This window comes from Salmo trutta, chromosome 12 (genome assembly GCF_901001165.1).
Source record: "Salmo trutta chromosome 12, fSalTru1.1, whole genome shotgun sequence".
NCBI lineage: Eukaryota > Metazoa > Chordata > Actinopteri > Salmoniformes > Salmonidae > Salmo > Salmo trutta.
The window spans coordinates 25,521,177-25,546,638 of record NC_042968.1 but is presented as its reverse complement, the minus strand read 5'-3'; the positions used below and the strand labels follow the sequence as shown (position 1 = coordinate 25,546,638).

Sequence of the window (25,462 nt, the reverse complement as noted above, 5' to 3'; positions counted from 1 at the left end):
CATTTTGCTTTGATTATTTGAACAGCTTTCTCTGCTTTGGTGCCTTGCCTCTTTTCTCCTGTTTGGAGAGGGGGGTTGCCCTGAGCTCTCCCCGTCTTAATCAGAAATTAGATGCTGGATTAGGGAGTGGATCCATGGGGAGGCCAAGGCAATGGGTGGTTGGGGGCTGAGGGGTGGGGTGGGGGGGGGGGTAGTTGGGGAGGGGACAGGAAGTGGACTAGTGTCTGCTGCTGGATACCGTGGCAACACACACAGGCGGACACCCAACCACCGCTCCTCCCCTGGGGGCCAGTTAGCTAATTAGCTCTTAAAGCATGTATTTATCACAGACAAACTGTCAAACAATCTCACTGGCATATCCCCCATGGAAACAAGAACTACTCATTAGTTTGTTCAATTAATCTTGCTTTTCCCTCTTCAGTCTGGCCCCCCATGTGTACTCTGTCTGTTTTCAAAGTCGGTCCAATCAAGACTTTGGATGTCAGATATCCATGCAGTACATTCACGTAGGGAGGCCTTAAATATACTTCTGTCAGGCTGTAATAATGGGTTTAATGACCATACTCAATTTTTATGTTAGAGAGAAATAAAAATACAGGTATTAGGGAATGAGATGTGGGTAGGTCTTGTGAGTATGATAGCATGTGAATGATTGAAACAAACACAAAAGGCTGAAAACAAATCACAGCTCGGTTTTGCATAATGAGGCAAGAAGCCAAACCTAAGAAATACAACCTCTGATCAAAAATCTGTTCTCATTTGACATTCCAATAGCCCTGAGAAGCAGCTGTCTGCATAGCTCTGTCACAGGTCGATTCAACTTAAATGAAGGAGTACTCGAGTGGATTCTCTTCGTGGTTGCTTCCCATTATTAATTGTGCTCAGCCTTGTTGCCCAGTGGAAGTCAGTCATGAGCACAAGGTCTAATGCCTTCAGCATGTTTTGGTTCAGCTGGCACCTAGCCGAACTCGGCTAGACGAACAAGTGTCCTAGCATACTAGCTTAAAAGACCTTTGCGGCAGTAGTACTGTTTGTCCATCTTGAGACACCATAGCTAGTTTACACTTCCTGAAACTAGTCAGAATTAATCTAAGATTGTAACTCAAGAAATATGTCATTAATTTTGATCTTTTTGCTGAGGACATCTTAGTTGCGCAATTTTAACTAAGATGTTTGGTGCAGTATTTGTCAACTGAAAAAACGTGCATGAAAACGATTAGTCTCTCGTTGAATGACAAACACTTCATTGAAGAATCCCTACTGTTGACCAATCACCGACGAAGGGGCGTAGACTTCTGCTACCGACTTTGGCTTGCCTGGAGAAAAAACGTGCACGAACAGCCCAAAAAAACCTGGCCAAAATACAAAACGCACTTCACCAAATGTTGTCATAATATGTGCACAAACTGTTCTGAACTGTCTCGAATGGGAAGCGTGCGGACGCCTTAACCCACTACAGTCCTAGTGATTCATTATTGTGTTGATTCCAAACTGAGTTTGCTGATGTCTGTACATTTATGGATTGGTCAAAGTGACTTGCTAAGATGGCGAGTCCCGCCCATAGTGTTTACTAATCATTGTGCTTACATTTTGGAGCTCAATATGATGTATAGTCTGTGTCCGTCACTAGACTAGGATTTCTGCTTATTGGCCAGTATTGGTATTCTGTGTGATACATAACAAACGTATCAAAGGATTTAATGACACTGCTATTTCTGTCTCAGTGACTCATTGTTCATTAAAATCATTAAAAGTGCATTTACAGTTCAAGCACTGCTGGTTTTTGAATGTCACAGACATAATGGATTTGTTAAACTAACATTAAAGTTGTTAGAGTGCTTTGTTTAAGGTCAGACTCCTCCTGTCACTGGTGTTGCCTTCGATTCTTTGATTAAGGAAATGTCTACCACAGACTTATGGTGAGGTGCCATTCCTCTGTGACACATCCTGTCCTTAGCCAAGCCAAGAATCCACAACACAATATACATCAATATTGGACGGGAGGCAAACTTCTCCACTGGGCTGCTGATGAATGCACGGAGCTTTGAGAAAGGGTTTGGGTTCCAGGGGTCTGAGTGCTTACGCCCCCAAGACAGCATCGCCCAGGCGCCAGGAAGGCAATATGCGGCCCATTCCATCACTCTAATTCACTCTCTACACATCCATATTTCATTCAGCCTCGGCCTTAATGAACGCCATGGCAACCTCACCACCACTGTGTCTCAAAACATACAAGCTGAACACAAAATATCATGAAGAAGCACATTGGCCTTCATACAAAACAATATGAAAGGGAAACAGGCCCAGAAGTTGTGCAGAGGAGAGGGTAAAATAACGGATGGGTGAGAGAGAGAAAGAGAGGGGGGGGATCTGGGAGAGAGAGAGAGAGAGAGAGAGAGAGAGAGAGAGAGAGAGAGAGAGAGAGAGAGAGAGAGAGAGAGAGCGAAAGAGATGGGGGAGAATCTGTGGAAGAGAGAGAGAGGAGTTCTGAAGGCCTGTGACTGACTAGGGAGGCCATCTGCCTGGAAGAGCCCTGGCTATCTCCCATCCCCAGTCCCCCCCTCCTCCAGTCCCTAGCCCCCCTGCTGCACAGACAAGTGCCTGTTTATCCCAATGCCCTTCATATGACATTCGCACAGGTCTCCTGTGCAATCCAGTTATCTTCCGCTGGCCTGAATATGCTATAATTTTAAGTAACGTTTGCTGTGTCTCTTTCCTCAGGAAACAAACACAACATTCCCACTAAAAGGTTGCTGGGAGGCCCTGGTGACTGGGTGGTGGAGGGCTGTTACCTGGGCACACGCACAGCGTTTACACGGCCTTGTCCTCCTGGACAACACCCACCCTCCTTCCTGCCCCCACAGCACTGGCAGGAAGAGCACCATGTCAACTCCCAGCAGGCACTGTAGGTCCAGGCTCGGGTTATTGAAAATCTGTGTACCTCCATTTTCCCATTTGTCTTACTAAGAGCGAAAGGCTGATAGGCTCGGCTTAAACAATAATCCCTTATTGTCAGAGCTCTCCAATAGGAAATCACAACCCTATGGGATCTTCACAAGTAATTTAGTGCAACAAAGTTCTTCATATCTCCCTTTATTTACTTTTGATCATTACCTACACAAAGAGAGATAGGAAAGTGCTATTTAAAATTGGAGAGGGAGCAAGCATTTATCCTGAGCTTTTATTCAGGAAATACTTTTAGAAGACAGATTAGAGAGCATTTTTTTGTTGCTATAATTCTGATTTGGATGACACCTAGAAGTTACCCAGTAGCTCTATGAATGAGCGATGACATCAAATATAACCGATCATTTAGACTTTGACTTGTCTCATTTATTCTACAAAATTATCTCAATAAGCAATACTGCTAACCTTCCATCTCCAACAGTGACGATGTACACTCATAATATTGGTACAGCAGGGGTCCTCCAACATACTGCCTAATCCAGCCTTTGAATTCTGTCTCCGCAGAATAAACAATATCGGCCCGATAATTACTGTTAGCTGTGTAGATAAGGGGATGAAAATTAATTTTTTGAGGAAATTAAATAATTATTTATAGCGCTTAGGAAATCAGACATACAAATCATGAGCAAGGAATCCTTCCCGTCTTTGATAACAATGCTGAAGGAAAGTTAAACCGTATTTCTCATTACAGACAGACATCTTCAAAAGGAGCAGGAATCTGTCAACAACCCAACAATCATATACTGTATGTGGTGACCAAATGTTCTCTAGAAGAGAAAGAGGCTAAACGTGTGAGTCCCCTTAGAGTAGTAGCCTACATGGTGAATATGGCATCAGTACAGTAGCTCTGAATAGGTTCAGCATTGGAAGTGCTGGAGGATGTAGAACCTTTGATGTTTAGATCTAGTCTACAATCTATCTATAGCATCTATAAAGTCACCCCATCATATGACTTATGGGCCTTACATGCCCATATCATTTCCCTGGATAGAGTGAAATAGTGAGGCCTTTCCAAAAACATCAGGGTCACTGCTGGTTGCTGTTTCACTATGCACTACCAACCCCCAATGTCCAAGCTTGAGTCTCCTCTGCTCTGCTACAGGTAGCTAGCTCTCTCATTGGATATGCAACACCCCGACTGTGGAGCTTAACTGATTAACACAGCCAGTCACCAGATTAATGAGTCCCGTAAATTACGCCATCATTAGTCAATTGATTATTTCTAAATAATTACACCAAATGCATGGCATGAGGTGGGTGCAATCGCTGTAAAATTCAGGATTGCTCTCACACACACTAATAAAGCTATTGGAAACATTTCAGTATTTCTACATAGGGAAAAAACATTAGTTGGCTTGTGTTTTTTTCCACAACATTGGTTTTGCATAATGGAGCATTGGAGGAGAAGTCAAACCTAAACCAAATACAAGGAAAACAACCTCAGATGACATTGTCTTCAGCAGTTCTCATTCTATTTGCTTTGCACTGAGCTATACTACATGAACCCAGTCTGTCCTGCCAGGTCTATGGCTCTGAATTGGACTGTTATACAACCATTTCACGTTGGCACATCCGTGATATACAAAACATCCCTTACCTGCACTCACTGAAACACATGTATCAAAGAGGCTTTTTGAATAAATGGTCTAAAAGCAAATACAAACTATCCAGATTAGTCTATTATCCTATTAGAGCCACTCAGAACAGTATGATACAGGGGAGATAAAGAACAGGCCAGGCCCAACAGAGGACATTAAATGGGAGCAGGCAGACAGCCCCCCCCCCCCCCAACTGACCACTATCTGTTCTCAGAGAAACAGCAGACCTGAGCAGAGAAGAAACAGTCTGTGTCTGGGCTTAGAGAACGGGTCCTGCATGCTTCAGACGTGGCCTAGCTAGTGATCGCCACAACCTCTCCCTTTCTCTTGAATCAAACAAATAAACTGCTACCATAGTCATATTTTTGTGTATGCAAGATGGAATTAAACATCAACAAAGTATCTTCACACACAAACAAATGATTCTGCTGCAAATGAAAAATAAATATTTCTATCCAGGTTATTAAAGGCAAACATGAACAAATATTGAATATGATTTGTTCTCATCTTATCAAAGAGGCCTGCTTTTGTTGCACATCCAAAGGCAACTAGGGATTGATTCCCTGGCTTGACACCAGCACACAAAGCTTCAGAGGAAAGAGGCAGGCAGGAAGGCAGGGTGGCAGGCATGAACAAGCCACCCAAGATTACCAACAATCCTCTAGCCAGGACCCCCCTATGAGACTGTGTGCCTGTGGATGTACAGTATGCGTGCACAAAATTACTTTTCTAGCAGGGCTATATATGGCGTGCATTTCCTGGATACACCATGCTCTCACTTTGACTTACTACGCTTTGTTATGTTCTGACTTCACACAAGCAAATTGTCTCAAAGGGGATTTGGGGAGAAATGGTTAGTTAAGACAGGTAAAGACTAATGCATGATGACACTGTGTTTAACGAATTTGAACTCTCAATGTAAGGTAAAAGAAAGGAATGAAGAAAGGAATGAAAGAAGAAAGAGTGAAAGAAAAGCTTGCATATGAAGTAGAAAATAGGGAAAAATCCCATTCCAAATAGCCCCTAAAGCAGCCTCTTTAAAGAAGCAGTCTCAGCATAAGGTAATCCCTTTGCAGATAAAGAAGTTATTTCCACTCATAATCAACATATACAGTAATGCATCATTTTCTGCAGATAGCAAGAGCAGAATTAGTTCAAATTATTTTAAGTTTTTGTTAATTGCTTTTGGTGCCTGAAGCAGTTCGCTGCAGTGGCTCGTGTCTGAGCACTGCTAAACTACTGCAAAGTTTACATTCGCCTGCATTAGTGGCCCCCTAATTCATGGACTTATCTCCCAGCTCTAAAGTAATGGTTTATGAAGCATTCAGGTCTTTATCTGTGTGTACACCTCCAATGTGATCACGGGGCTAAACGATATTTCCGCTAACACCCATCCTTTAAATAAAAAAAAGCAGTGGGCATGCATTTCCGTGGACACAATCTAATACTCCCGATCCCAATGGGGCATTTACGGAGGGTTTTATAACTCTAATTATCTTCCACAATTACAGTATATCAACTTTTAGTGGCCCATTGTACTCCCGTAATACATCAAGTGGACAGGTGGCTCCACCACGTAGAGTATTGGTCTCGCATTGGCTAGCAAAGAAACACAAGTTCAGGAAGATGCAGTGCTCTATCCCTGGGTGATTATGAAGATGGCATATTGAGTTTTTAATAGAGTGGCACCAGGAGCATTGGAGCACATCCTTGCTTGTAATGCAATCGCAATGAGCCAGTGTGGCTTGACTAAGCCTCATTGTCAGTGTCAGAGAGAGAGGGCCATGCTGTGCCATGCTGTGCTGTGCTGTGTGGGAAAACCAGCCTGGAATTAGGTTTTAGAATTTAAACACTAATTTCTCCCTGAGGAGGAATAAAATCCCAGAATGGTTTGGGGTGTACACTTCCAGGTAAAGACTGGGTATAGTCTCCCATTACAGGTAGATTCTCTAGTTTTTAGAATAAGTCTGGTGCAGGCAGAAATATTTCAACATATATCCACATTGCAGGGGCAGGTTGGCTACTTCTCTCTGAATCAAAATAACAGATAGACAGTGTGTGTACGCCTTAGGAGAGCTTTTGGCCATTTCATGTCAGGATTGTATAGTAGGCTGAGGGGAAAGTATACAGTATCAGTTTGTTTTGTGGATGTTGGAGAGGCTGGGAACTAGTCCTGATCATATACAGTACCAAGCCTTCCGACACAGACAGATAGGGCCCCCCACACCACAGCACCGGCCGCCTGCCGATGGCTGAGCCTCTGACAAAGCTGTTAATGTTCTGCAAAGAATGTGCAAATTGCAGAAACGAGTCCAAGTGTGGGCAGAAAACACTTCTCGTACTTAGAACCAGCGATGGAACAAATTTGGTCAAATTGGTAAAGTGCCCAAAGGGAGGAGGGAGATGTTCCACGGAAAACCAATTCCAAGCTTGGGTGAACTCGGGATTGTTTGGAAACTCTCCAATCTGGGGGCCTGCATTGAATTCCACGTCGGGCAGAAACTGAAGATTAGAATAAGGACCAAAAGAGCAGCAAAGGTACCACACAGGATGGTTCCTATAACGTTGCATTACAGTTTCACTGTAGAAGTAAACATACACCTGTCACTAACAGCAACATTGCAAAATCATTGCGTATGGTTGCATGTAGACTCATTTAGTGGGCAGTCATGTCTGACGTAGATTTAGGTGCTGCTTTGTGGTGTCTGTTTGGAAAGTATGCTGTTTCCTGCTTTGATTTATTCCTGGTAGCACCAATTAAGCACAGCCCATTCCTGCAGGAGCTGAAGAGCTGCTGATGGATCTGTCATGGGATTGCATGATCAAAGAGAAAGAGAGAGGGAGAGAGAGAGAGAGAGGGCAAAATCTCATGCAATACCACATTTATTAGGGTTTAAAGAGGCTTGTACTACATGGTGTAGCCACTGAAACAGTGCAGCTTAAATCATAAACAGCATAATGGAGACCTTAAAATAAAATTTTCAACACATTAACACATTTCCAATGAATGAGCGCCCAAGATAATGTCAGTGAGACCTTGAAGCCTCCAAACATGCATTAACCCCCGGACTCCCTCAGTCCCCTCGGTCCAGCTCATAAGAGTCACTGAAACCAGATTCTGATTTATAAAATCATTAAATTCCTGGGTTGTGTCATATCCCTGCGGGGATACTGTACATTTTTAAGCACTGATAAGCCAAAGAACCATCTCAATGTGAGTCAAAATTGAGAGCATGTAAATTATTTGGCCGCATATCATGTTTTTTTCATAAGCTTAAAAAGATCTAGTATACACACTCCCCCATGCACGTGTGTAGGCCACCAGGAGCCAGTGTAGAGGGCCTGATTACTAAAGCCTGGTGATCTGTAATACCACGTTCTGCCTTCCACTCCACCATCCCCATCAGGACTACCAACAGGGGTTAATACACACAGGGACAATGCACCATTCAAGACAATAACATCCTCATGTCCCCATTATTAAAGAACATCTTTTAAAAAAAAGTGATATGAAAAATCCTCAGACAACAGCAATAGCAATGCACAGTAGTACACTGTATTGTATAGTGCTGTTGTCACGCCCTGACCAGGTGAACTCTTCTATTTTGGTCAGGATGTGGCATTTCTATAGTTTATTTTCTATGTTTTGGTATAGCCTTGCTTTGGGTCGTATTTCTATGTTGGGTTATGTCGATTCCCAATCAGAGACAGCTGTCGCTAGTTGCCTCTGATTGGGGAATCATATTTAAGTTCCTTTTCCCCCCACGATGTTTGTGGGTTGTTGTCTCTTTTTGTTTGAGCAGTAGCGATACGTTTATTCTCTGTTTTGACCGTGTTATTTCAGTCTGAAATAAATAACATGTGTTCGCTCCCAGCTGCGCCTTGGTCCACTTCTTCCTTCCTGCACGACGATCGTTACAGAACAACCCACCAAACCAGGACCAAGCAGCAGAGGAACGAAGAGGAAGGATGGACATGGGCCGAGTTAAGGAGGAGCATTTCCAGGGCGATGGAAGAGTTTAGGGAGACCGAGAGGCATCCCCAAGAATTTTTGGGGGGCACAAGGGCTGTTTGACGGGGCAGGAGCTGCCCGCCAGTCAACAGTCGTAGGAGCTGCCCGCCAGTCAACAGTCATCGGAGCTGCCCGCCAGTCAACAGTCGTCGGAGCTGCCCGCCAGTCAACAGTCGTCGGAGCTGCCCGCCAGTCAACAGTCGTCGGAGCTGCCCGCCAGTCAACAGTCGTCGGAGCTGCCCGTCAGTCAACAGTCGCCGGAGTGGTCAGACTGCGCTGAACTGCCGGAGTGGCCAGACTGCGCTGAACTGCCGGAGTGGCCAGACTGCGCTGAACTGCCGGAGGGGCCAGACTGCGCTGAACTGCCGGAGTGGCCAGACTGCGCTGAACTGCCGGAGTGGCCAGACTGCCCTGAACTGCCGGAGTGGCCAGACTGCCCAGACTGTCCCGAGCTGCCAGGCGTCCCCAGTCCAGTCCGGCCCGTCCCTGCTCCCCGCACCAGGTTAGTGGTGCGTGTCCACAGTCCTGTCCGGCCCATCCCTGCTCCTCGCACCAAGTTAGTGGTGCGTGTCCACAGTCCAGTCCGGCCCGTCCCTGCTCCCCGCACCAAGCCAGTGGTGCGTGTCCCCAGTCCAGTCCGGCCCGTCCCTGCTCCCCGCACCAGGTTAGTGGTGCGTGTCCCCAGTCCTGTCCGGCCCATTCCTACTCCCCGCACCAAGCCAGTGGTGCGTGTCCCCAGTCCAGTCCGGCCCGTCCCTGCTCCCCGCACCAGGTTGGTGGTGCGTGTCCCCGGTCCTGTCCGGCTCGTCCCTGTTCCCCGCACCAGGCCCACGGCGCGTGTCCACAGTCCGGCATGGCCTGTGTCCGGTCCACCGGTGACCAGTCCTGTTCCGGTCGGCGGCTCCGCTCCGGAGCCTGAGCATGCCGCTCCACCGTGGTCCAGTCCGGGCCAGAGGGGTGGGGCTAGGGTGGAGGCAGGGGGAGAAACACGCCCGGGGCCAGAGCCTCCACCGAGGGTGACGCGCCCACCCGGGTCCCCCCCTAATAGACTTTAGGTTGGTGCGCCGGGAGTACGCACCGTTGGAGGGGGGGTACTGTCACGCCCTGACCAGGTGAACTCTTCTATTTTGGTCAGGGTGTGGCATTTCTATAGTTTATTTTCTATGTTTTGGTATAGCCTTGCTTTGGGGCGTATTTCTATGTTGGGTTCTGTCGATTCCCAATCAGAGACAGCTGTCGCTAGTTGCCTCTGATTGGGGAATCATATTTAAGTTCCTTTTCCCCCCCACGATGTTTGTGGGTTGTTGTCTCTTTTTGTTTGAGCAGTAGCGATACGTTTATTCTCTGTTTTGACCGTGTTATTTCAGTCTGAAATAAATAACATGTGTTCGCTCCCAGCTGCGCCTTGGTCCACTTCTTCCTTCCTGCACGACGATCGTTACAGCTGTGCTGCAGGTTGAAGTTTGGAAAGGCAAACATAAAGGTGAGGAGTATGAGGGAGATGTGGGGGCTGGGAGGGACACGTTAAAAATAAAGTGTGTGGGCCCTAGAGTTAGCATGCCACCCAACCTCCCTCCCCAACCCTTGTCCTGGTGCTGCTTGACTGAGACAGATGGGGAAGGTAAATCAAGGCAGCTGAGTGGAGAGCGCTGGTGACAGCGTATTAGGGCCCCTCTGAATGAACTGTCACAAGTGCACGGCGAAAGTAAAGTTTGATCATACGTGGCCGCCGTCCTGTCAGACATCCTTAAAAGCAAATGGGGCCTAAGTGCAGCACAGCTCCGCCGAGGTTGAGATGACAGTTGGAGTCGGAGCAGAAAGGGGGCATCTATGCCCCATCCTCTCCTCCATCCCAGGGAGAGGAGAAGAGGACAATGAGGTGAGGAGTGAGGAGGAGTGGGCCAGGATCTCTCTCACCCTGTACCCTGGCCCTCCCAGTAAAAGCATTTGACAAAGTGTCAGCCTACCACATCATCATCCATATCATTAAGGCCCAGGACCCAACTTTTATGCTGCTCTCGCAAACCGTCAAGGATCCGGACAAATCTTCCCCCAGCATGTGCATTTTCTTGCCAACACTGGAAAATCTAATTGGAAAAAGGTACTATTTTATTCATCAATATGATGGAGCTCTGAGTCAGAGATGTCAGAGAGTGGCTCTAGGAGTGAAGCGCTGCGTGCTACTGGAGACTGGAGAGAGGCAGCACTGGGGGAATACTGTACATTAAATTCCATCCAGCCCATGTAAATGCCACTATATGTAAGTCCTATACACACAAAGCAATTACAGCTACTTAAGAGAAGAGCTCAGCTACATTACAATGATGGCAGTGACTGATTATACAGCAGTTGGCAGATCTAACTCATCTAGTGGACCACCATAATGAATGCAGGATTAAATAACTGTACAACATCAGTCTCGTAAACCCAACCCTAGGCAACAGCGACTCTTTTGGCATGGAGGAACTACGTCACTGCCAACGTCACAGCTTACATTTTTACGAGTGCATTTCGGAAGTGGCTAGTTTTCATCAACTACCTTCACTAAAACTACTGCAAAGGCTTTGCCTGCAAACTTTAGTTTTGAATCACAATTCATTGGGAGAGTTGTTCATCTGAAAAGGACTGACCCAGGAACAAATCTGTCCTTTTATTGAAGATTCCAAAAGAGTCCATCATTGAACCTAGACCCTAGTCACTGTTGCCTAGCATTGGGTTTTCAAGACTAGTACAACATGAAGTCCAAGCAGAACTCCATTTCAGATACGACAGAGGCCTTGTTGCTCCCAGAACGTCATCCATCAGGCTAGAAAACAACATAATGTACAGTAGGAATCATTATGCAGATACAAAGCACTGTCCCTTTCTATATTTTATGACTGAGTTCCAGGCCCCCAGTCAGTCAGTCAGTCAGTCAGACCAGGCAGCGATGGGGAACATGTTTACCTCACCCCAGTCCCTCACTCAGATGCTGCTCCTTGGTGTTTGCTACTCCACTCTTCCATTAGACTGTGTGTAGAGGTCCGTGCCCACTGTTTAGACTGGCTCTGAGGTGCTTCTAGCTGTAGGAGACTGGCCTCCCCCATCCCATCAAACCCACTCTCACTGGGTCCCCTGTGGACCAGCACACCTTATTTCTGATGCAAAAGAGAACTTTCATAAGATGAGAGAGAAACAAACAAAGAAATATCCAGACATAGACTGAACTTTGTTGTTCTCAACCAATTTGTTTGGTGGGGGTTAGTGGGAAATGGGCTGTTTTACAAATGGAATGCTTAGACACTTAAAAATGCACTTGATGTGTGTGTAACGCTCACATATCCAATGTGGGATTATCATTAAGAGATAAAAAATGCATACATTTTCAGAAGCCATTTAGAATCCCTGTTGAACACATCGTTTGTTGAATTTGATACCTCAAAATATGACTTATGGTGTAATATACTGTAAGTACTAACCTATATGAGATGATTAAACTAAATAAACAGACTAAAACCATTTTCTGTACAGTATATGATTGCACCCAATTCATTCTTCAACCACGGCGGACGACATTAGCCCCCTAAAGCTCCCACATCGAGCTGATGCTAACTCAAAAAGGGCCTTATCTCCTCTGGCTTTCTACAGCAACACTTGGTGGACGGGCATCGACCCAGGTCTAACAGTGCGTCTGGACCATCACGGACAGCCATTAAGAGCAATTCAAGTGGACGGAGGGAGCGCTTGACAGGTCCAATCTCAGTGACAGATGTCATTATAACCTGTAAAATGTGATACTGGCACTTTAAGGTTATATCACCTTACCCCTCTGCTCTGGTAGTGCTAGGCCCATCTGCTGGCTCTATAATAAGGCTGGCCTCTTTGTTGTATGTCTAACAGGCAATCTCTGCTCTGAGTCCTCCTGAAGAAAAGACTGACCATCCAGCCCTGAGTGCTTGATGTAATAAAGCATAATGAACATCTCTGCTGAAGAGCTAGAGAGTAAAGACAACGGGATCCTTGATTTCCTGACGGGCTGCCCCCAGGTGGTAAGGGTAGGTAACAACACATCCGTTGATCCTCAACACAGGGGCCCCTCAGGGGTGCGTGCTCAGCCCCCTCCTGACTCCCTGTTCACTCATGACTGCACGGCCAGGCACGACTCCAACACCATCTGATCACCGACAACAACGAGACAGCCCATAGGGAGGAGGTCAGAGAACTGGCCGTGTGGTGCCAGGACAACAACCTCTCCCTCAACGTGATCAAGACAAAGGAGATGATTGTGGACTACAGGAAAAAGAGGACCGAGCACGCCCCCATTCTCATCGATGGGGCTGCAGTGAAGCAGGTCGAGAGCTTCAAGTTCCTTGGTGTCCACATCACCAACAAACTAACATGGTCCAAGCACACCAAGACAGTCGTGAAGCGGGCACGACAAAACCTATTCCCCCTCAGGAGACTGAAAAGATTTGGCATGGGTCCTCAGATCCTCAAAAGGTTCTACAGCTGCACCATCGAGAGCATCCTGACTGGTTGCATCACTGCCTGGTATGGCAACTGCTCGGCCTCCGACCGCAAGGCACTACAGAGGGTAGTGCGAACGGCCCAGTACATCACTGGGGCCAAGCTTCCTGCCATCCAGGACCTCTATACCAGGCGGTGTCAGAGGAAGGCCCTAAAAATTGTTAAAGACTCCAGCCACCCTAGTCACAGACTGTTCTCTCTGCTACCGTTCGGCAACCGGTACCAGAGCGCCAAGTTTAGGTCCAAGAGGCTTCTAAACAGCTTCTACCCCCAAGCCATAAGACTCCTGAACATCTAGTCAAATGACTACCCAGACTATTTGCATTGCCCCCCCCCCCTCTCCACACCACTCTCTGTTGTCATCTATGCATAGTCACTTCAATAACTCTACCTACATCTACATACTACCTCAACTAATCGGTGCCCCCGCACATTGACTCTGTTCCGGCACCCCGCTGTATATACTGTTATTTTTTACTGCTGCTCTTTAATTACTTGTTACTTTTATCTCTTATTCTTATCTGTATTTTTTTGAAAGTGCACTGTTGGTTAGGGGCTCGTAAGTAATCATTTCACTGTAAGGTCTACACCTGTTGTATTCGGAGCATGTGAGGAATAACATTTGATTTGATTTGAAAGGGAACTGTTAGTGTGTAGATAAAGATGCTCTCAGACCAGGCCAGCTCGTCTTCTTGGGTCTCACGTTTATTCAAATGGAAGGTTCGGAAGATGAAGGTAATTTCCTCTCAGAATAAATCAGAGTGTCTTGCACATCCCCCTATCTTTGAGAGATACACGCACATGTTTATTAGTTGCCAAACACTTGATGCGTCACTCCATCGCCCCGGGCCCTCCAAAGTCCTTGAAACGAGGAGCTGTTAAAAACATACTTTAAGTTTCATCATTGCCACAGTTCAGATGACAATTATGGCAGCCCAGGTTTAATCGTAGCATCGGGTAGTTCATTTTCTCAATGTCAACATGAAGCCCTGTCAAAAAATGAATGCCCTCTTTCTCTGGGCAGATAAGCAAGCTTCACTACACCAGGCTCATTCAGAGGGAAAAAACTTGGCCGTCACAAGGCAGCGACTTGCATGTTTTCTTTTTTTTTTCTCCCCCCCTCTTCTTTTTTCAGAAAGCCACCCAAGAAGAGATTAATCATGAAGGGAAAACTCAACTTCACCCTCTAGCTGCAGGTCACAGTTCTTATTTCGTGTGGAATTGGCTTTGGGAAAGCAGAAGGCCTGCCGGGGGGCAGGGACCTGATATGAGAGGAATTTGAGAATGAAGCAGAGGGGATTGATTAGCCCACTTCATATCCCACACTCCGTAAGCACACTCCAGCTGCAATCTAACACACCGCTGAGCTGAATAGACAAGAGAAATTGGATTCCTTCCTAATATTTAACCTTCAAGTCAGCTCTAACAGCTGTTGATGGGTTGCTCTCCCAGGTAGTTACAGGAGCACATTTTACACGCCGCATAAGAGAGAGAAAAACAGAGATGTGATGACTTTTCTAGAAGTTATTCAATTACAATGGTGCAAAGAGCTGGCATGCCGTGGATACAGGACACCTGCAGATGACTAACTAACAAATTGATGCTCTAAATAATTATTCCCCTAGAAATGTGTGAATGTACACAGGCATGCATAAACACAGACACACGAGCACAGACATTTCAGTGCGTGTGTAATTAATAGCAACAGTTAGGATAAAGGACGGATCTCATATTGCTGTAATGATCCTGGTTTATGTTCTTCGATTGGGCCCATTTTTAGACTTAGCACAACGCTTTAGAGAAAACATCTAGTTACTGTGGCATTCCAACCAATCATCACATTTCACTGACAGATGTCAGAACAAAGCATGATGGGATCTCGCCCCCTCACTCTTTAGTCTCAAGTGTAACTACTATTTAAGTCTGATTTCCAAAGGCATTGTACATGCATTTGACTTTGCCCAGACAGACTTACCTCATTCATATTTTGATTGATCAGCAGTGCTATTCGTAGGCACATTGACATATGGGGGACAACAATTGAAATCTAGTGACTTCATTTAAAGTCATAAGAGATGCAGTCTATTCATATCCCCCATAACGTTCTCTATGGCAGCCTTTAGAATGTGTTGACGGGAGTGGAGGAGGTAATCATGCTCTGTTCTCAACTCATTAAGTCGAACAGTTTATTCCAAGCAAAGTGTTGCTCATTTGAATGGGCACAAGAGCGGATGTCTTATGATAATTTAGTGCTTAGAATTGCAGAATATTGAAACGGATTCATTAGTGGAGTCACACGTTTTAATATTAGCACCTTCTGTTCTATTACTGCAGTAATGCCTGAAGACATGGAGAGAGAGGCTCTCCTTCTCCTCAACCAACACTGCAGGCCACATAATCGGGGCAGGGGCTGCAGTACTGCTCTAGGCCTATGGCACAACATGGATTTCCAGAGTGAATTTTAAGTAAATTAGCTATTAACTGACTTTTTAATTCCCTAAAATGAGTTTGTCGTCTCCATTTTAAAAGCATATTATAAGTGTGAGAAAGCAATTCAATAAAGTGGTCTGGTACAAATCTATACTTAAATGACGCATTACATTCAATTACAGTTCGGCTTTTATCTTTGCCTTTAGTTGATATAACCAATGAATCATACTGAGACGTTCTTAATTCATTATTGCTTCTGTTCTCTATGTTTGTCAGTGTGTGTATGCGTACACGTGCGAGAGAGAGAGAGAGAGAGATATCAAGGGGAAGAAATGGATAATGCTCTAAGTTCTGAAAATGAGATGTTGACAACATGTTGTACCATTTCTTTCCCTACTTCACCTTTTAACAATGACTCTCGCTATATCCATGACTTATTTCTACTGAGTATATCAAATAAATGCTAACTCTATCTTGTAGAAACACTATTAAGGTTTTGCGAAGGAGGATGCTCATCCAGACATGAGCTGAGTACATAACAGTAACAAAGCAAGCCCAACAAACAGTCCCCTTTTCCTGGAGTTTCGACACAATGACTATCGAGCAAACACACAAACACCAACTCACTGGGGAATCTGGGCACCAGAAAACTATCTCACAACACAAATTAATTGGAGAAAAAAATACTAATTCTGACATTCCCCAAAGAGAGTCTTTCATCTTATAAATAGTGGCTGCAGACTTGAGTATTTTTTGCTTAAGTAACACAGCCTAGCAGATGATGGGAGTCGTTTCCCTCGGTCCCAGGGGCCCAGCATCACAAAGAACACTTGTTTAGCGACGCGTCGATTGGGTCCCAACACAGGCTGTGACTGTGCCCAACCTCACCTAGAAACCTGCTCTATTTGCATTCTGTATCTCCAGACGCTCCGCGCCAGGCGCCTTCTGAGGGGATGCTACATCCCAGACATGGCATCAGAAACACACACACATAAATTAGTCTCTCTCCCCTATCTCCCCCTCCATCTTTCTCTGCTCCTCTCATCCCTTTATCCCCCTCATTTGTCCCATGGCTTCTTTCCTCACATCACAGTTCACGTGGAGGAGAGACTCCGATTCAACTTTTAAGTTTCCTTGTCTAATTACTATCTGTATTTCTATTTCCTCAGGCTGAAGTGTGAGCCATGCTATCCTCTTTTTAAGTCCTGAAACGTACGTTTAATTGAGCATTGGATTTGTCGTTTTGAATAAAACAACAGTGTAAAATAAAGTTCACTTGAACTTACATTTGAAATCCCAGAGCTGCATCCATTCTATAGAACGTAGTGATGTTTTGAGTTGACTTTACGTGTGGTATCTTCTCTGACTCTTTGCTGAGGCGCTCTCTCAATCTAATTTCCCTGACACATTCATAGCACATGTTTTGGATCTGCTCCTGTGCCTTTCATTCAGTAGACTGGTTGCATTGTTGTGTCGGTGGCCATGTAGACTGGAGTGGAACGGGGCCCAAAGAGAGGAAGAAAAACTGTGCCTCCCAATCTGCTCATCTGTGAGAGGGGAGAAGACATAGCGACAGTCCACGGTTGACTCTTTAAACTCTGGCCCCCACCCTCTCCTCTCCTTGTCTGTCCAGACAGTCACACTCCATGCTGGCACATCATTTGCTATCGCTCCAAATGCCCTCATTAATTTATCGTCCCCAGTGAAACCTTATATACCAATCACTGACATTTATTTTATTTTTCTAATTAAATATAATTTTGAAGCTTAAATCCAGCTTCATCCAAATACCCTATCAATTTTTTTCATTTGCTTTTGTACATGATATAAGACATCAACTCAATAATTTATTAAATTACTTTTCCCATTCATTTCCTTCTATCTATAATTGATCTCTTCAGTCGAAATTCTGTTGTTCCTCTTACTCAGCCAGTCTGTGGAGAGGCTGCGTGACATCACTGTGAACACTGGACCGCCAGCCCCCCTCCTGCAGCCCCCCTCACACAGACACACTCCATTATTCTGGACCTCTGTTTGTATGGCAGGGTTAGGGATGGGCCTGGGGCCTGGTTTTGACAGGGTGGTCAAATGCAATGGATCTACCCCTCTACCAATGTTACTCTTTAGGATATGAAAACACATTGGAAGATATCTTCTATAAACTCAAATAGTCTGAGGTGTAAATATGGACAGTGGACCTTAGCTTAAAGCCAAACCTTGGACTCCAGGAAGAGTGGCTGCTGATTTTTCAGTAGCTAATGGGGATCCTAATAAAATAAATAAAATAAAATACTTTTTCAAGCATACTGCAAAATTCCTAAAGAGACACATCATATTAGATACTTTCTCTCCTCTGATTTCACTGGTATTGTCATACCAACACATAAATATGAATAAAGAGGGTTCAATATTGATGTTGCTGCTAGACACTTCTATAAAGTGCTCTCATCCAAAATATGACACACAATTATCTATTTAGGGTTAAGACTCAATCTGGCTGATGGAATAGGAGGGGGGTTGTTATCCACATAGGAGATTTCCACATATCTTCTCCCCCAATTGAGACCCTTCAGTTGAGAGTGCAACGGAGACAATGTCAGGGAGAAATATCAGGAAATAATAACCTGGGTTGTGAACAACAGCGATGAGTATTAAGCTCTGCCCTGATCCTCTAAGCATTCTCAGCAGCCAGCTTTCAATAGCAGCTGTGTAGAGGAGAGAATTACTATATTACTGAGAGAGAGTAAGAGAGAGAGAGAGAGAGAGAGAGAGAGAGAGAGGGAGAGACAGAGAGATAGAGAGAGAGAAAGAGCTAAACAGCCTCTGCAAATTGGGCCATAATTAAATGCTTACAAAATTCCATGCTTAGCTCATTTTAAAATTCAAGTGCTTCTTTGAAGCAATTTCCTTTCTTTAATTACAATTTCCTGTCTAGTTTGACATTTACAATGCAATCTTCTGGAACGTGTTTGTGATTTATTATTCCTGCCTCTATCACAATGTCATTCGGAAGAAATGAGTTTATAAAATAAGAACTCAAATTATTATGGCCTTTGACCAATAAAGCTGGCTCATTATTTCAGGCCCGGAGAAAAGATGAACATTTCTGACAACCAAATAGAGGGGGGGGGAATCAGTGAGGGAAAGCGATTGTTAAAGTTTCAAAAAAAAAAGTGCCTTTTCTAATAAGAAAACGGAAAGTAGGGGATATAAAGCAATCTCTTCCAGGAGAAAAAGAGAGAGTTGTTTGATGGTATCCAAGTTCTCTGAATGTGAATGTCTCTGTGGTTCTCACTACAGCTGGTCCACATTTGTGAATATTCATGTGGTCATGCCTGTAATCTCAGAGAGATCCGACAATGCCGGGATGTTGTGGGAACTGAACACAGAGGTTCTTAGTTCCCTAAAACAATCGTCCCATGTATCCCCCCGGCCAGTGAAACAATGGAGGTTCTTGGGGGATGCAGGCATCTCCCATTCCCTTGGGTTCAATCTGACTAACACTAATATTTGCCAAGGGTCTGAATATCAAACAATATCTTTGTCTGAGATAATATCCTCCTTTCATCTGAGACTCACTGTGAAGGCCTGAATCAAGGACCAGGAATGATCTCAGTCTTCATCCTCTCTTCACCAGCAACATCAAACCTTCTCCTCAGATAGGCCTAATGACATTCCCTGCCACATTCACTACAGTTGTAAGAGATCTGAGCTCAGCTCCCCATAATGTGTTACAAATCTCTTCACAGGTGTTAAACTATATCAAGAATTATCCCTGAAAAATATTATCTCTTAAATACAGTAAGTGAAGCTTTCCCATGGTGGATATCCATAGGAATAACCCTGATCTTCTTCATACTAATCAATATGGTCTCTCTCTGAGTCGCTCTGGTAATGCAGTTTCCTGTGGACTTCCCTCACTCTGGACTATGGCTCATGTTTTAACGCCACAGACATCCATCACCAGCCGAAGAATCATATCAATACTCGCCCGTTTTCCCATTTGTAGGAGGATGAGTAGATCAATTAATTTAAAGAGAGCCGGGGCCAGACATCCGTTTTAGAGATTAGAACATATATCGGCTACTTGTCTGATGGAAGGCTGAGGGTTCATTAAGTCAATGGAATCCTTAATCAATAGGTAAACTTCAAGTAGCCCTCTTAGTTAGGGCTGGGCCCAGCTGACTTCCTACTGCACATCACAACCATGCAGTGAAACTAAAATGCTCTGCATCTGTCTCACAGCGTGCTCAAAAGTTATTCCTTTAATTTGCCATAATGCACCGTGCACGTTCCTATGACGACGATGGATTCTGATGTATGATTGTCTCTTGTTTCATCTTCTAGTAGAACAATGTCAACTACCGCTCTCTTTGATGGACACTGATTCAAAATAGAAACAAAGACAGATACAGAAACATGACAAGTCCTCTCTGTGAAGGATAATGAGAACTGCTGGGTTTCACAGGCCTCAATCAACCTAGTCTATGTTAATCACAGAACATATATTTTCCTTCCATCTCTCCTCTACCACATTCTAACTCAATGCCACATTCCCCCTGTGATTCTTGAGTGTCATTTGTGTCCACCTGAATTATTGTTTGTGTGTAATGCGGAGGAAGGGAGCTGCACTAAGCCCAGCATGCAGAGGGAAGTGGCCATGCCCCCCTGATTGATTGTTAAGTGTTGTCCAGGAGCCCATCGCCAGGCTCCACTTAACGGCCTGCACCGCAGAAAGCAATCAGTGGATGTTACTGAGAGTCTCGTGGGGACGGCCGCAGCCATGATTGATCTTCAGCGGACCTCTGTGGATGTCTGAGAGAGCTGGGCTACGCTGCAGCCCGCCATCCCTCCATCCGGCCACAGTGGGTCCAGAGAAGCACACCCTCAACCAAATGATAGCACAGAGCAGCACAGCATGTCTCCACTGATGCCTGGGATTCCCATATCCTGAATCAGTGTGAATGTCTGTGGTGTCTAGGAGTATTATTGGTATTGTACTGCCATACTTGTCCTTGTGGATGTATGTCTCCAGGTACTGTACCTGAAGGCACACGCGACACACACACAGACACACACCCCGGCTCTCCAGCGGAGTGTCACAGTGTGTCATAGTATTCAGTGACCACAACGTGTTGTGTTAGTCTCATTACAGAGAGAGCAAAGGGACATGGGCTTCATAGCAGTAGGGACACACTCTGGCCCGCAGAGAAATGGCTCCTCTTCTAATCTCAAAGGTCACGTTTGTCATTCAAATATAAAACTGAATTACATCACGGCGACCCCTATGTCCCTGGGAGATTTCTCCGGCCTGTTGTTTTAGGTTAGGTAACTGTACTATAGTGGGACAGCTAAAGTGAACTAAACCTTAGTAGAGGACATATCTGACCTGTACCACAAAACATGTCCTTCAGCAATGTTATGCTTGAGAGAAAAGGGAAACATTATATTAGGTTTGATCATATCTGGGGTTTGACTTCAAAATCAATATACTCCATGTCCATGATTCGTTAAATTGAAAATGCGGTAACAACATATAGTTGAAGACGGAAGTTTACATACACTTAGGTTGGAGTCATTAAAACTCGTTTTTCAACCACTCCACAAATTTGTTGTTAGCAAACTATAGTTTTGACAAGTCGGTTAGGACATCTACTTTGTGCATGACACAAGTCATGTTTCCAACAATTGTTTACAGACAGATTATTTCACTTATAATTCACTGTATCACAATTCCAGTGAGTCGGAAGTTTACATACACTAAGTTGACTGTGCCTTTAAACAGCTTGGAAAATTCCAGAGAATTATGTCATGGCTTTAGAAGCTTAGAAGCTTCTGGCTAATTGACATCATTTGAGTCAATTGGAGGTTTACGTGTGGATGTATTTCAAGGCCTACCTTTAAACTCAGTTCATCTTTACTTGACATCATGGGAAAATCAAAAGATATCAGCCAAGACCTCAGAAAAAAATTGTAGACCTCCACAAGTCTGGTATCCTTGGGAGCAATTTACAAACACCTGAAGGTACCACGTTCATCTATACAAACAATAGTATAAAGTATAAACACCACGGGACCACGCAGCCGTCATACCGCTCAGGAAGGAGACGCGTTCTGTCTCCTAGAGATGAACGTACTTTGGTGCGAAAAGTGCAAATCAATCCCAGAACAACAGCAAAGGACCTTGTGAAGATGCTTGCAAGCCGAAGAACACCATCCCAACCGTGAAGCACAGGGGTGGCAGCATCATGGTGTTGGGGTGCTTGCTGCAGGAGGGACTGGTGCACTTCACAAACAGATGGCATCATGAGGCAGGAAAATTATGTTGATATATTGAAGCAACATCTCAAAACATCAGTCAGGAAGTTAATGCTTGGTCGCAAATGGGTCTTCCAAATGGACAATGACCCCAAGCATACTTTCAAAGTTGTGGCAAAAGGACAACAAAGTCAAGGTATTGGAGTGGCCATCACAAAGCGCTGACCTCCATCTCTTAGAAAATGTGTGGGCAGAACTGAAAAAGCGTGTGAGAGCAAGGAGGCCTACAAACCTGACTCATTTACACCAGCTCTGTCAGGAGGAATGGGACAAAATTCACCCAACTTATTGTGGGAAGCTTGTGGTAGACTACCCAAAACGTTTGACCCAAGTTAAACAATTTAAAGGCAATGCTACCAAATACTAATTGAGTGCATGTAAACTTCTGACCCACTGAGAATGTGATGAAATAAAGAAAAGCTGAAATAAATCATTCTCTCTACTATTATTCTAACATTTCACATTCTTAAAATAAGGTAGAGATCCTAACTGGCCTAAAACAGGGATTTTATCTTGGATTAAATGTCAGGAATTGTGAAAAACTGAGTTTAAATGTATTTGGCTAAGATGTATGTAAACTTCCGACTTCAACTGTATGTAGCTACTTCATTTCCAACATGTATTTTCAACAGCGACATTCAGGCTGGAATGAGGTCAGCAAACCATAGAGCATGCTCTTTGACTCTCCAAACAGATCATCGCACTGAATTACTCCACTACAAAATCGACTGCTGTTGGATCACAGGATTTTCTTTGCATGGTTTTATGCTAGCCAAGTGAATGGCTGGTATTTAAGAAGAGAAGTGCAGCATGGTCTTATGCTGCCCAGTTTCTGTCTGCCATGGAAGGCTACCTAATATACACAACCTCTATCCTAAACAATGGCCCCAGGTCAGGGGTTACACAACAAAGAGAGGAACGGAGATGCACCTTAGCATAGGCGATGGTGAACACATTCATGTTGGGGAGAAACTCATTCCATTCATTATGATAATAACATAGACGACTTTGCCAACCAATTTTGTTTTTAGTTTACAATCATGTGAGAGATCCATTGGACAATAACACTGGTGTTAATAATAGCAGCAATGCTAACAGCAGTTCCTCAGGATCCCAGCAGCTGTTCTGCACTCTATATTGGCCTGTTCTTCAACGGGAGAGAGAAAAAAAACTACCTAGATGAGAATTTTGTGCTTCAGTGGCTATTGAAAGATGAGGCAATAAACTGCTAAACTTGAGTAATCACACACTCCCCGAGGAATGCCTCAAATGGGGATGGTCAAAAACCTTGAAATTCGAGCCCCTCGCACGCGGCCTGGGCTTTAACATTTGATGAGATTCATTATTGTCGGGAGCTGAATACAAGTGTCTTCTCATTACAGAACCCTCCATTAAAAGGTCCCACCAGTGTGCATTTCCATGGTGGAACGTCAATGGGATTAAAATCTCAATTCACCCCAGTCAATTCTCCAGTAACAAGATTTCATTAAATGCAGGCAGGGAGGAAAATGGACTCGAAAGCATTGAAACAGCTGGAGTATAAATTATAAAAATGAGCTTTCTGCTAACTGAACACACCTTCAGCTTGCAGATGCATTATTATTTAATGTTCAGAAGAGCTGGTTTTATGTAAATTGGAGTCTTCCTTTCTCTCTTGTCCCCTTCTCAATGCCAGGTACTTCGAAACCATGCACAGGGAGAGATTATGCAAACTAATTAACATATGAAAATAACCTATTAATATACTGTCTGTGAACTGTATCCAATCAGTTCCTTTTCACTGGCGTGTGTACAAAACAATTAAAATTAAATTTATACCGCTCTTCCTTAACATATTCTGCAGCAAATGGAATCAGTAAGCAAATGCTGACAAAAGTTTTACAGGCCTGTGTTCTTCCTTAAAGTCACACTGACTATTTACACGAGCCCACGCTAATAAATTCCCACCTTTGTTTCTCCCTAATGATGTGTGCATTTAAAACAAAGCAGTGAGATCCATACAGGTAGCAGGTGTTAATGAATGACTTACATTATGCTGTCCACTAATTATTGACGTACCATAAATAAAACACAAGACAATCAATTAGTGCAGGACTTGTGTTTGTAAGTCATGGGCAGCAAGTTCCTCCAGGCCAAAGCTTTGCTACATGGGGTCTCTTCAGGGTGTAATTTTGAAATGGGCAGAGTGAGTTCAGATAAATCACATTTCGAATTTTGTTACTAAAAGCTCTTCAGGCAATCCGCTTTTACTCGCAAGGATTACAAGTAAATTAATACCTATGCAATTTCAACCCGAGAGGAGAGCAAAACATTAGTGTAGAGCTGAAATTCCTTTTCCATGAGCACATGTTAGACAAAAGAAACAGACAGGCAATCATCACTGCTTTTTAGTAGGACTTTGCAAAAAACCTTCTCTTCCAATTCATACAAGGATCCTCCAGTTTCCCAGTCACCAACTGACTGACAAATCACACTTGATTTTGACCAGAGCAGGAGAAATCAGTGCATTAACACTGCATGTAGAAGGTACTAACTGAATGATCCTAGCATTATGCGGCCTATGGCCTGGCCCTATCTGCCTAGTTTGATGCATAATTTGAGCATTAATGCAATTTACATTTTAACACAGGCCCCAAAGTAAACTGATTAGTAGATCGTTATCTGATAATGTACCGAGAGGACCCACATGTCACTTGCATGCAGGCAGAGAGACAGGATTACACATGACAAGGTTGGCCTCCCAGGAACACAGACAGACAGAGAGTCGCCCCAGCCTCAGCATCAGCCCCATCCATGTAGCCCCAGCCCCAGCCTCAGCATCAGCCCCATCCATGTAGCCCCAGCCCCAGCCTCAGCATCAGCCCCATCCATGTAGCCCCAGCCCCATGCAGCCCCATCCTCATGCAGCCCCAGCCTCATGCAGCCCCAGCCTCATGCAGCCCCAGTCTCATGCAGCCCCAGCCTCATGTAGCCCCAGCCGCATGCAGCCCCAGCCTCATGCAGCAACAGCCTCATGCAGCCTCAACCCCATGCAGCCCCAGCCCCATGCAGCCCCAGCCTCATGCAGCCTCAGCCCCATGCAGCCCCAGCCCCATGCAGCCCCAGTCTCATGCAGCCTCAGCCCCATGCAGCCCCAGCCTCATGCAGCCCCATGCAGCCCCAGCCTCATGCAGCCCCATGCAGCCCCAGCCCCATGCAGCCCCAGCCTCATGCAGCCCCAGCCTCATGTAGCCCCAGCCCCATGCAGCCCCAGCCTCATGCAGCCTCAGCCCCATGCAGCCCCAGCCCCATGCAGCCTCAGCCCCATGCAGCCCCAGCCCCATGCAGCGCCAGCCCCATGCAGCCCCAGCCCCATGCAGACCCATCCTCATGCAGCCTCAGCCCCATGCAGCCCCAGCCCCATGCAGCCCCAGCCTCATGTAGCCCCAGCCCAATGCAGCCCCAGCCCCATACAGCCCCAGCCCCATGCAGCCCCAGCCCCATGCAGCCCCAGCCTCATGCAGCCTCAGCCCCATGCAGCCCCAGCCTCATGCAGCTTCAGACCCATGCAGCCCCAGCCTCATGCAGCCCCAGCCTCATGCAGCCTCAGCCCCATGCAGCCTCAGCCTCATGTAGCCCCAGCCCCATGTAG

General features: G+C 45.2%; 1 protein-coding gene across 1 annotated transcript; it reads left to right on the top strand.

The window, feature by feature from the left end:
* The first annotated feature begins 2,286 nt into the window (after positions 1–2,286).
* Positions 2,287–25,462, top strand: LOC115204753 (vegetative cell wall protein gp1-like). The gene is made up of 4 exons (XM_029770462.1): positions 2,287–2,326; positions 2,722–2,905; positions 24,669–24,935; positions 25,207–25,462. Exons 1-4 carry the CDS (start codon positions 2,287–2,289, stop codon positions 25,460–25,462), a joined length of 747 nt encoding a protein of 248 aa, XP_029626322.1.

What these genes read in the sequence shown, in the direction of transcription:
- LOC115204753 (XM_029770462.1), top strand. Translation starts at nt 2,287, where the DNA reads ATGAAAGGGAAACAGGCCCAGAAGTTGTGCAGAGGAGAGG. An exon ending in GAAGTTGTGCAGAGGAGAGG is followed by an intron (nt 2,327 to 2,721) that starts GTAAAATAACGG and finishes CTCTTTCCTCAG; the next exon opens with GAAACAAACACAACATTCCC. An exon ending in CCCAGCCCCATGCAGCCCCA is followed by an intron (nt 24,936 to 25,206) that starts GTCTCATGCAGC and finishes ATCCTCATGCAG; the next exon opens with CCTCAGCCCCATGCAGCCCC.